At 39.6% G+C, this 13,420-nt stretch overlaps 1 protein-coding gene across 4 annotated transcripts in view; it reads right to left on the reverse strand.

The window, feature by feature from the left end:
* The window catches only part of LOC113512768 (serine/threonine-protein phosphatase 6 regulatory subunit 2-like), a 31,263-nt gene that overhangs the window by 12,472 nt on the left and 5,371 nt on the right, over positions 1–13,420 (reverse strand). For 2 of the 4 annotated variants that reach the window (XM_052898903.1, XM_052898902.1), the window contains exons 5-15: positions 11,412–11,595; positions 10,542–11,129; positions 9,998–10,125; positions 9,390–9,460; positions 8,221–8,476; positions 7,525–7,557; positions 7,315–7,353; positions 4,355–4,417; positions 3,985–4,098; positions 2,738–2,793; positions 602–732 (exon numbers count right to left, since the gene is read on the reverse strand). In XM_052898903.1, the coding sequence (XP_052754863.1) occupies positions 602–732; positions 2,738–2,793; positions 3,985–4,098; positions 4,355–4,417; positions 7,315–7,353; positions 7,525–7,557; positions 8,221–8,476; positions 9,390–9,460; positions 9,998–10,125; positions 10,542–11,129; positions 11,412–11,595 (1,663 nt within the window). The remainder of the gene's footprint in view (positions 1–601; positions 733–2,737; positions 2,794–3,984; positions 4,099–4,354; positions 4,418–7,314; positions 7,354–7,524; positions 7,558–8,220; positions 8,477–9,389; positions 9,461–9,997; positions 10,126–10,541; positions 11,130–11,411; positions 11,596–13,420) is intronic. The other 2 variants (XM_052898904.1, XM_052898905.1) reach the window with 2 other exon arrangements.

Raw genomic sequence — 13,420 nt, forward strand, 5'->3', positions numbered from 1 at the left:
GAACCAATTTCATCCCACTACTTTCAAAATGTAGTCATAAATTCAAATTAAATTACATCTACACACATTAAATAAAATCCTACACATGTATTAATTGCAATAGGAAATAAATGACACCATTTTATAAAAAGTGACGATTTAAAAAAAAAAAACATACTAGGAGAGCAAAATAGAAACGGAAAGATCGAGAAGTTATTATATATGTCATATAAGATGGTCAAAGACATCACCCAAAATAGTGCTTGCTCAGCAAGCAACAATAATACATGAATTAATTGTCCAATAATAGGAATATGGGGGGAAAGGGATTGTTAGCAATGGAGTTCGACATTGCTAGCAATATGGCCCTATTAGGTCGACCTCCACGTGGTTCCCCCTGGAAACCATCGTGAATAATTCTTGTTGAATTCATCATGATGGGCTAACTGGCCTGTTTTCATTCTCATCTATCACCCTTCACTGGTGCTCCGCCAGCGTATCCCGTTAGCGCAAGCCGGGTTACCATACCATTTTCAACCATAAAAAAAAAGTAATATTATATCGTACGTACATAGGTATATTCAAATAACAAGTGTATAGTATAGAGCCGCGTGGTACTCACGGGCGAGCTCGCCGAGCACCTCGCGGATGCGCTGGCGCGCCGCCGCGTCCAGCGCCGCCTCCTCCTCCTCCTCCTCCTCCTCCTCCTCGCCCGCGCACTCCTCCTCCGTCGGGCCCTCCTCCCACATGCTGCTGCGGCACACACGCACACACACTTATAATTAAAGACTAATAATTAGCTATAATTCAAAATTTAACTAATTTTTAAAATAATAAAACCAACAGAATTTAGTATATCTTGTATGTCTTTTTTTTTTTTTATACCACTGAGGTGGCAAACAAGCATACGGCCCACCTGATGGTAAGTGGTTACCGTAGCCTATGAACGCCTGCAATACCAGAGGTATTACGCGCGCGTTGCCGACCCTGAAGAAACCTCTTTACCCCCATTTTGAAGAACCCCATGCTGTAGTCTCTTGGGAAAACCTCGGCAGGGAGCTCATTCCGCAACTATTATAATTAATAAAATTCAATTGGTAAAATTAATATTAAGTAATACATATATTCTTCATATAAACATTTCACATAAAATCACGAAATATTAAAGTTATATATTATATGTGTACACCTTACATTATTTAGATGGAAAATCGAGGCTTTGTTATGGAAGCACTTCCAGTATGTGGCACGTCTAGTGATTTTAAATCAGTGTAGTTATATATCTGTGTTTAGGTCGCTATGGTAACTAGATGTTCATATACGGTTGTTGATTGTAACATACAATATATTATTCTTTGCTGATTCCCCTGATTATTTTTAATAGGCTTAAAATATGGTAAAATTTTTGACACCTAATTATTATCCTAGTGTTCTTAATTACTAGCGGCCCGTCCCGTCCCGTCGTCGCACGGGTGGACAATTTTACATTTTAAAAAGTGGCCATTAAGGCTGCACACGCGACGGAAGATTAAAAATGGAGTAACTTCTCCAGTTTTCCCAACATTTCCCTTCACTGCTCTGCTCCTATTGATCGTAGCGTGATGAAAAGTATACTATAACCTGGCCAGGAGTATGAAGAATAATTGTAGCAAGTTTCGTTAAAATCCGTCGAGTAGTTTTTGTTTCTATAACGAACATACAGACAGACAGACAGACAGACAGACAAAAATGTTACTGATTGCATTTTTGGCATCAGTATCGATCACTAATCACCGCCTGATAGTTATTTTGGAAATATATTTCATGTACAGAATTGACCTCTCTACAGATTTATTATAAGTATAGATTTAATAAATAAGTTTTTACGCATTTAAATTTAAGATGAGCATTAAGAATTTAAACTTAAAATACAATTCAATAGTTTTTACATTAAGTCTAATACGATTAATTAACAAATACTTTCCATTCTTATAAGTATGTATTCCCAAAAACCCGCATAAAACAAAAATGACTTCCACTTTCTTTAATTCTGGCATCAATACATGTTTTAAAATCTAGAAAGATTCTGAGATATTAATATTAAAAAAGAATCGTTTAAATAAAAAATAATTAAAATAGCCGTCGTGTTTAGTGAGATTATCCATGCATACTTAGATCCACAAATACCGAATTTTAACTTTCACCTCAAAATTTTACTATTTTTTTAAACAATATGAAAGAATTATCTCCAGAGGGAGACTTTGTACAAAAGTCGATTGCTTGGGTACCTCTCTCTCTGTCCCATCCGTGTTTCAACCGTGAAGCAGTTGTGTTTGCATGGCTGTGTTTCGGTTTGAAGGGTGGGATATGGCGTGAATTTACAGGGTACAGAGGAATAACAACTGAGTCCTCAGGAATGGCAACGCATGGGGGGTATCATGGGTGAAACAGTATACTCTGCTATGTCCATGGTACTGCTCATGTCTATAGGCGACGGTTACCATTTTCCATCAGGTGGGTCGTCAGCTTGTTTGCCATTCTAAGTTGCATAAAAAAAATTCATAATTATTATTTTCGTAATTTCTTACTAAAAATATTTTAAGTAACGACCTTCACCTATTTAGCTTAATTTCCGGCGTCTGCATTCATTCTTGCTCGATAAATCTCTTTCGTAATTCTTCTTTCATCCATTCTCTACACATTGCCTCATAACATGTATAACATACATTAAATACAGTACAATATTAATGCACGTGCCTGTTAATATAATAAAACTTACTCGTCATCGAAGCGTTGGCTGGCCAATTTTAAGAAGTTGCTCTCCGCGTTCTCCGCCTGTAATCAAATACGTAGCAGTGGGGGGAAAGAAATTGTTAGCAATGGAGTTTGACAGCCCCATTACTAGCAATATGCCCTATTAGGTCGACCTCCACGTGGTTCCCCCTGGAAACCATCGTGAACAATTCTTGTTGAATTCGTCACGATGGGCTAACTGACCTGCTTCATCCTCACCTATCATCTCTCACTGGTGCCCCGCCGGTGTATACCGATAGCGCGGGCGGAGTTATTATTCCATTATAACCTATTAAAAAAAAACCACGATGGTTTCCAGGGGAACCGCGTAAAGGTCGACCTGACAGGGCATATTGTTAGCAATGGGGGAAACCATTCCATTATCACACATTAAAAAAAAAAGTACGTAACAGTTGAACTATTAAAGAAATTGACAGTGACGATTCAATAATCATTATACAATATTATAAACAAAAGAATATGTATATGAATATTTAATACTCTACGATGGATGGTATGAGAAATATCCACCATAGTGAACGGTTGTCTACATAATACATTATGTAAATAAAAAATAAAAATAAAAAAAAAAAATCACTATGCAATATTTACTATACTGTCTAATATTATTACTGAAATATTGATTCATTAGAATAATTTAAAATCTAATTCTACAAATAAAATTATCAGTTGTAACAAAATTAGTAGAGAAATCAATGGTACCAACACTTTAAAACTATTAGAAGGAAATACAGTTGTATTAAGAAACTCTTCCTTTTTTAAAAATACTCGATAAATAAAATACCTAGACGTGTTTAAAACAAGTCTATGGTGTATACAGAGAATACAATCCCGGGATCCCGAGTGACAAAGGCAACGGGGCGTTACATATGCAGCTATACACAAATATATATATATATATATATATATATTTGTATCATCGTTAATCAATTGCAATACAAGATTTTAATCTTATTCTTATTTCAACCTTCTACCAAAAAGTTCTATTTATGGTAGTTTTTGGTAGAAGGTTGATAACTTTTTTTTTTGCATCTGTGGTCAGTCAAAAATCATTTTTAATTATTTGTTTTAATTTATACAATAAGTTTATATATAATTATTATAGTTGCATATGTAACAGCCCATTGCCTTTGTCTTTCGGGATCCCGGGACGATATTCTCTAGGTGCCTGTCCAAATACATTGACGATTATTTAATTAATTGTGTACTGACGTGGGGTTCGGGCTGCAGCCCGAGCGCGTCGGCCGCGTACTCGATCTCGGCGCTGTCGGCGGCCTCCTCGCCGCCCGCCACGCCCGCCACGCCCGCCACGCCCGCCACGCACATCTACCACACAACCGATACAAATTACGAAACAGTTTATTACCATACCATTAGTATGTATGCGACTGGCAACACTCGAAGATTGACCACCACTATTACTACCAGTAGTTCCACATCCTTCCATATTATTAGCCATCAATCTCCGGTTGCCATTTTGTTCACGCACGTTCTGGCAAATAAATTTAATTCCACTTCATTTGGAGTTGTATAAACCATTTTGGGTTTTTACAAGTAAGTGATTTTGTAAGTAAATTGTTACCTGGTTGAGGTCGGCGCCGGTGTTGTCGATGGCGTCGTCGGCGCTGGCGGTCACGTCGTTGTACTGCAACCAACACACACACGTACAGACACCGCTTCACCGTACCTACTACGAGCCGACCACTACATATACATATATACAGCAATTCTAAACATCAAACAATACGCGCATAAATAAACATACATACATTGCAGTACAATATATTGGAAACCAACATGGATAACCAATTGAAAACTGATAAAATCACATTTTAATCAGAAAAAGAATCATATTTAAAAAGAAATCGAATAAAATTAAAACAACACATTCTCCGTATTCTTTCACTTCAACAATATTGTTTTAATTACGTTTAAAATGTAATAAAAAAAAAACAAAGAAAGAAGTATTAAGTTAGATGAGAGATCAAACATAGAAATCCGAAAGCGCACTGAAATTTAAAAGCACTGCCCTAGTAGTTTCCAGGTTAAAGTGGAGATGGACAGGCCACATGAGCAGACATGTGGATGAACGTTGGCGCCGGTAAATAGCAAAATGAAGATCAGAAATGAGCCGGAAGAATATAAGGAAACAATCCATGCGCTGGGTTCAATGATATAAGTAGTAGCGATGGGCAAGAGCTGGATGCACATGGCCAAGGACGGACAGGGAAGGTGCAATCATGAAGAAGCCTACACCCAATAATGGGTGAACGTAGGCTGAACTAAATAGAATGAGAGATATTGCTAAAACAACTAAGTATACATATACAAGTATCACCATTTGTGTTCTATATCTCGTTAATAGAAAACTTACTAATATAAAAAAAAATAATAACTAAACAATGTTTGTTCATGGGGAATATTTAAGAAATATTGATATGGGGCTTCTTAATAAAACCAATAGTGATTCTAAAACATTTTTTTAGAAACTTTATCCGTCTGATGTTTGTACAAAAATTAAAGCGGTTTCGCATTTGAATTCTCATTTCGGTTTGAAGGGTGGGATATGGCGTGAATTTACAGGGTACAGAGGAATAACACCTGAGTCTTCAGGAATGGCAACGCATGGGGGGTATCATGGGCGAAACAGTATGTGTGTGTACTGTTATGTCCATGGTACTGCTCATGTGTATAGGCGACGGTTACCACTTTCCATCAGGTGGGCCGTCAGCTTGTTTGCAATTCTAAGTCGTATAAAAAAAATTCAGGTTTAACTTTAAATCTGATATATGTTTAATCTTGATTGCTCTGGGGGATATGCCATCATATAATGGTTTTATTAATGTAATACTCAGTCAACCTGGCAGTCACAATACTTGTGGGTAGGAGGGAAAGGGATTGTTAGCAATGGAGTTTGACAGCCCCATTGCTAGCAATATGGCCTATTAGGTCGACTTCCACGTGGTTCCCCCTGGAAACCATCGTGAACAATTCTTGTTGAATTCGTCACGACGGGCCAACTGACCTACTTCATCCTCACCTATCATTCTTCACTGGTGCTCCGCCAGCGTATTCCGATAGCGCAAGCGGGATTACCATTCCATTATCACCCATTAAAAAAATAAACTTGTGGGTAAAGATGTCCCTAACAAATTAATAAACCTAACGTTCAGAACATTCCCTACGAGGCTGGCATAGTCACCCAGGTGTACTGTAGCCTCAACAAAAATTAAAAAAAAAAAAAACTCGATGCAACATCCAAAAGTGATTTCTCTTGTTAGCATTCCTATTTCTAAAATCCACTCATACAATGAGAGAGAAAATGTTTTTAGCATTAAGTCCGCCATGTACACATATATGTACTAATGAATAAATAAAATACAAAGAAGCGGGCACAAGGCCAGGTATAAATAAAATGCCAGACGCTGATTTTGCTTAAAATAATCTACTTCCGTTATCGATTTGGGATCCTGAACATTTAAACATTAGTGTACAGTCAATAGAGAATTAGAACGAAACAATGAAGCGTATCACTTCATGCAACATCGCTGCAACACACAGCCAGTGCACATTATAGTCAAGAATAATAATTTTGAGATTCAATTATATTAATGTAATTGGTAATTGTCTGGACAATTGCGACGCGCCCGCGCCGACTGTAATAGTTTATATGCTTTAAAAAATTTTAGTACGCTGGTAAAAGCAGAATATAATGGGAATTAATTTACTACTGTCATCTTGTTGTACCATATTCTAACAAATAAATTATTATTATATATTCACCAGAGGGAGACTTTGTACAAGAGTCGATTGCTTGGGTACCTTTGTCCCATTCGTGTTTCTACCGTGAAGCAGTTGTGTTTGCATGGCTGTGTTTCGGTTTGAAGGGTGGAATATGGCGTGAATTTACAGGGTACAGAGGAATAACACCTGAGTCCTCAGGAATGGCAACGCATGGGGGGTATCATGGGCGAAACAGTATACTCTGTTATGTCCATGGTACTGCTCATGTGTATAGGCGACGGTCACCACTTTCAGGTGGGCCGTCAGCTTGTCTGCCATTCTAAGTTGTATAAAAAAAAATTTATTTATTTAATATAATATCTTTACTAACATGTACTGTCCATTGAGTATTACTATCAAATCACCCGGAGTTATATCCCACTGTTGGGCATTAACATCAATAGTTTTTACTAAGAAGAGCCGATATAAAGTTACGATTTACGGCCGGTACGTCAATCGATGTCGACTGACTCGTTCCTCAATCACTCGGGTTTCTTACTAATGGGCGTATCAAAGTACTCACCAGCTGATATACTGTGCAAACTTGACTATAATCTGCAGTGACTAAGCTATTTTTTTACAAAACAAATATCAAAAGGAATTAAAATTTTTTGACAACTTTAGTGAAATTAATATACGAATATGAGCAACCAATTGAAATATAAAGTAGTACAATTAAAATGGGCGTTATAAATAATGGCAGTAAGGCAATATGAGAATCTCGCGGTAAATGCGGGGCGTGTTCCGCGTGGCACTCACGTCATATCCGGCCATCAGCGGGTCGGCCATGTTGTCTACCTACACAACACGAAATGGCGTCGGTGACGCATTCACAATTTCTAGTCTCTGATATACGTACAGATAATGTTTATAAATTATTATTTGCAATCGGATTTAAGGAAAATTAAGACGGATATTGTATAAATACGTATTTAAAATATAATGTAATAAATATTTGTACATTCTTACCTCATATATATTTTCTGATGGATAGTATCCGCCCTGGAATATGAAAATTTATTTGTATTGTAAATTGTATAAAATTAGTGTCTTGCTATGTGTATTCATAATTAGTGTAGTACATATATCTATCTATATAATTTTTATTTTGTAAAATGTAAAAATGAAATGTCGTTTTGACAGAAGATTTATTATTATATTAATTTATTATTTATTTACATCGACCTTGTTAAGGTTAAAATTCAGCAATGACTGACAAGTTTAAAACTCATGAGTCTTTACACAGTTCGTGGATTAATTAACTGCAGAAATTGAAATATTAGTAAAACTGGTATGAATGTATAATACAGTCACGATTGTTATTATTCAACAAGTACAGCGCAACAAAATACCATTAATTGTATTCAAAATTGCGAATGTTCGTAACGCATATTTGAATGCGTGTCGAAATAGAGGGGGGGGGGGGGGGGGGGGTGGGGGGATGCATATTTAGAAAATTTTGATTTATGTATTGATACCTATTACCAGGAGTGGGGAGCGCATGAGTTAAAGATGTAGATAGAATGGGATTCCTCATGCAGTATATAAAAATACTTCATTGTATGGTATGAAATTGTAAATTAATTTGGCAATACTGTAACGTGTAGTGTATTAAGCTGTATAATTCCGCAGCGCGCGGTGCCGCCGAGGTGGGCGTGTACGTACGAGCGGCGTGTCGCGCTGCTGCAGCAGCGGCCGCAGCACGCGCTCGCGGAACGACTGCCAGCGCGCCGCCAGCGCCTCGCCCAGCACGCCGGCCGGCTCGGCCTCGGCCCGCTGCTGCGGCTGCTGCTGCGGCTGCTGCTGCGGCTGCTGCTGCTGCTGCTGCTGCTGCTGCTGGTCGTCGTCGAGCGCGCGCGCTATCCGCTCGAGCGCGAGCACCGCGTAGCCGGTGTTGGCAGTGCGCACCGCCCGCGGCTCCCTGCAACCACGCCACACACGCACATCACGTCCTCAACTATTTTGCCGGCACTACAACACTAGTCATATAAAACTTCAAACGTTAAATTAATAGCAGTGGCCGAACTTGTCAAGATCAAACTGACTAGGAATAAAGCTTTAGACCCATTGGCAGTCAGATTGACTTTGACAAATTTCCCTTAAAAACCATCATGATTAATTAGTAAATTCGTCAGAATGAGCCTCCTGATCTCACATCATCACATTCACCTAGAATCGCTAACTAGTAGTTCACTAGCATTTACAAATAACAGAAACTTAAGGATATGGAGCAGCGTCCCTCTTAAAACATCACCAAGGCTTAACTACCGTTGGCAACCAGCCAAGCACGACAAGTACTAACAAAACCCTTTCAATAGAGGTAGGCCTATGTTCAACAATGACCAATTAACGGCTGCTATGTAATGAATATGGTTACAGATAACACAAGCAGAATTAGTTAAGTTAAGAAGCAGTTACACTCTGGGTTTGATGCACGCATCCGTGTAGCCTAACTTCAGGCTGCAGCTGAAAATCAGTGCTTTGCTTTCAAGCAAAACTATCATTGAGCTGTAGCCTATTTGGGTCACTGCGACACACATGGCGATACCATATTTTATCTTTTGTTGTATATTTTAAAAAGTGTAAAATAATTTGATTGTATAAACTCATTTGTAAATTTACGTGTGTCATAAATGGGTCAAATAAAAAGTTTATCTATCTAATTACCATTGCATTTTCATCCTTTAAAAAACTAATACAAAACTAATAACTAACAAACTTGACAGCCCTCCTTCTACTATGTAATGAACTACCAGAATACCTCCATTTATATATATATATATATATATATATATATATATATATATAAAATGAAACAATAATTAAGTACTCACTTATCATTATCAGTCTCTTTGTCTTCAAACAGATCCATGAGTCGATTTAGAAGATCACATTCCACCAAGAGCTGAAAATAAATAATAATACATTACTTGCAATCGGGTACAATCGGACCACAAGTGTTGCACTGTGTGTCGTAATAAACTGAATTGTAGCAAGACCAAAAGTGAAATGGATGTACTAAGCCATACAAAAAGAAACTGATGGGAAATAATAACCAACGCCTATAAACATGACCAACATCAGATTACACTCTGTAGTGACACTTATGGTATTCTTTATATGTTCCCATTCCTGAAGACTAATGTGCCATAACTCCAAACACAATAATTTCACTGCCATATCTCACCCTTCAAATCAAACACATCCATGCAAGCACAACTGCTTCATGGCTAAAATAGAATGGGACAGACATTCGACAGTCTTGTGGGAAAGTAAGAAAAATGAAGGAATAAAGTTTATTAAATTTGTAATTTTATGTCATAAACGTAAGCCATGCGTGTGTGCGTGTGGGAGTAGGTCTGTGTGCGTGCGTGTGTGTGTGTGTGGATGCGTGTGCGTGTGCGTGCGTGCGTGCGTGTGTGCGTGTGTGCTGCGTACTAACATGGTGCAGGTAGCGGCGGCGGTAGGGCTGGTTGGCGAGCGCGTTGGCCACCAGCGCGAACACCTGCGCGTGCAGGAAGTTGTTCTGCGGGAACGAGAAGAACATCTCCACCAGCACGCCCGCCGTGCCTGCAACGGGGCGCACTCTTCATTATATCTCATGTATCGATAATCATGGTCTATATATATATATATATATATATATATATATATATATATATATGGGCAGGGGCAATGGTAACATCACAGGATATTCGGTTGGTACTTATTACTGAAGACTGAGGTATTATACTATAAAATCCAATAATTTTACATTCTTTTCTATAAATTAAAATATATTTATTATTGCATAAGATACAAGTGCAGAAATAAAATACATTGTAAAGATGATGGATTACTCATTTGAATTATTATTGACAACTGAAGTATTATGGTTATGTATCCAGTAATTCTACTATCATATATCATATATAAGTTGAAACACACACGTCGTGAGAGTAGCCTGTCCTGGCTGGGTGTCGTGCGGTCACGGTGTGCGTACTGACCGAGCGTGAGGAGCGCGGTGTGCACGTCGGGCACGTCCGAGTGCAGCAGGTGCGCCAGCAGCGCGGCGGCCTGCACGCGCGGCAGGCCGACGTGCGCGGCGGTCGCGGCGGACGAGGCCGGCGAGGGTGGCGAGGGTGGCGAGGGTGGCGGCTGCAGCAGCGCCTGGTGCAGCAGCGGCAGGTGCGGCGCGAGCGCGGCCTCGACGCCGCGCCGCGCGCCGTCGCCGGGCGGCTCGTGGTCGGCGCCGCGGTGCAGCAGCGCCAGCAGCAGCTGGCAGCCGTGCACGAGCGCGGCGCGGCCCGCGGCGGCCGGGCACGTGAACATGCCCTGCAGCAGCAGCCGCACGCGCGCCTCGCCCGCCAGCCGCGCCGCCAGCGCCCAGCTGCTGCGCGAGCGGCTGCTGCAGCCCTCGCCCACGCAGCCGTTCAGCACCAGGTCGCACAGCAGCGCCGCCGCGTTCGCCGACGCCACGGCCTGCACGCGCTCGCGCCGCCGCGCCGCCGCCGCCGCCGCCGCCGCCGCCTCCCGCCCAGCACACTCCGCCCGTTCCACCACCTCGTCCGTCGCGCTCCCGTTGGCCGTCGACTCTGGATTTAACGTCACATGTCATACCATCACCCCTTTTCGACTACATCCCTACCCTAGCTACTTGTACTCGAGATTACCCTGACCATCTTCCGTAAACATTTTCAGTAAAACAAAGCACATATTGGTACTCCCTCCCTCGCAGGACAGTTGCACAAAATATATAGCAATAAAACACAATATAACAATAGTAACAACTTGTACCATATTCTTTTTAGTGCCCAATTTTCATTCGCGCAATATTAAATAACCTATAAAACCAACTTGTACTAAAATTATAATACCTTTGTCGCGTTCACTGGTCGTGTTCTGTTCCGGCTTGGCGTCTTCAGCTTCGTGGTTGGTGAGCTCAACTTTCTCGCTGGCGTCCTGTTGACCCTTCTCCTGGGTCTGGTCGATCTCCTCGGGCACGTAGGTGCCACAGATTATTTGGATTAGGCTCTCCAAAAACTGATGCTCTTCCAACCACTACAAAATAACAATATAAAAATATATCATATGTGAAATGAGCTTGAAAAAATTAATTTCTTTTTTTTTTTGGATTTCAAGATTTGCTTGTTGGGACTCGTTTTTTAAAGTGTATGTACTAAAATATATGGATGAGTGTGAAATAAAGTAACAGTAGAACTAGAGCGGCGAAGAGCCATTCTTTTCGTCGCTTATTTTTGGCACATGTCAAAAAATATTATAGGACAATAATGGTTACCCTATGCGCCGCAACGTAATTTAGAATGTGTCGACACAGTGGGGTGCGCTTCAGTTACTGAATTGACGCAAGAAAAATCGTTTTGTTACCCATGTCTAGAATTACCCAAATAAAAATGTAACCATTTTTAACTAGTGTGGCCAACAATTGTACCAATACTCCACCAGATTCGAGTGTAAAACTCACCACTAAACCACTAACATAAAACGGCCCTAATGTTAATGGCTATGTTTTCCACTAAACAAATCTTGAACTATTACAAAAACAAAAATAATAAGTAATTAGTTTCGTCTATTATTGAAAAATAAAACAGGTATTAACAATCAAGTTACATTTGCCTTTGCTTTCATTGTAAATCTAAAACAATGTATAAAAAAACAATTAAACTTTTAAATATTTTACAATCGGCTTATTTGTTGTTTGGTGTTTGTTGTCAATCATTGTCGATTTCAGATCGATACGATTCTTTAGTACCAATTTGTTTTACAACGTTAAATGGAGTTTTATATTCGCTGCAACATTTTCCTTCCAACCTCTCCAAATTACAACATATTTTACCAGAGGGAGACTTTGTACAAAAGTCGATTGCTTGGGTACCTCTGTCCCATTTGTATTTCTACCGTGAAGCAGTTGTGTTTGCATGACTGTGTTTCGGTTTGAAGGGTGGGATATGGCGTGAATTTACTGGGTACGGAGGAATAACACCCGAGTCCTCAGGAATGGCAACGCATGGGGGGATTATCATGGGCGAAACAGTATACTCTGTTATGTCCATGGTATTACTCATGTCTATAGGCGACGGTTACCACTTTCCATCAGGTGGGCCGTCAGCTTGTTTGCTATTCTAAGTTGTATAAAAAAAAAACATATCCTTAATAAAGCAGTTGAAAGATTTAACTTAATTCTATCCCTCTGCTTGTTTTTTATTATATTTGTTGTATATTTATATTGTTATTATCTATGCTATGCTTAAGCGAGGGCAACACTAGGGAGGCGGCCATGTTGTAGACAATCAAATCAGCTGTCAAAAGTACGACCCGGTCTTTTACTGATATTTAAATAGTAATATAGTGAACCAGAATACATATTTAAAAATATTCATACTGCAAAATAGTTTTTCAATATCAGTATGGGAATGATGCAGTATTAGAAGAGTAATAGCAAAATTCGCCAGTTCCTTAAATCTACACTCTCTTTGAGAATCTTTGAAAAGTAGTTCAATATTTAAAACTGAATTCTACTGAACCACTAGAAAAATCCACCAACCACTTAAAGTAATTTTTTGCCTCTAATATAGGGAGCGAAACCACCAGTTTTAGTGGAAAATCCACTATATTGGCAACACTTGAAAGGTCGATGGACTGCTTGTACCGTCGAAGGTCCGAATTTGTCATCAAAATGTATTAAAATTAAAGGGCAAGTTTATCGTATCAAAATTATGTCCGTGTTCTTTTCGGTCTTCTGTCCTAGTCATTTATTCCAAACCGTCAATTTTGTCTGTAGTATGTCGTAGCGCAGCGAGAAAACCGATCAAAGAGAACACTGTTTTTAAGAGGGGAAAGGGATTGTTAGTAATGGAGACTGAGA

The sequence above is a fragment of the Galleria mellonella genome, unplaced genomic scaffold (genome assembly GCF_026898425.1).
Source record: "Galleria mellonella isolate WM207_F2 unplaced genomic scaffold, CSIRO_AGI_GalMel_v1 utg54, whole genome shotgun sequence".
Taxonomy (NCBI): Eukaryota; Metazoa; Arthropoda; class Insecta; order Lepidoptera; family Pyralidae; genus Galleria; species Galleria mellonella.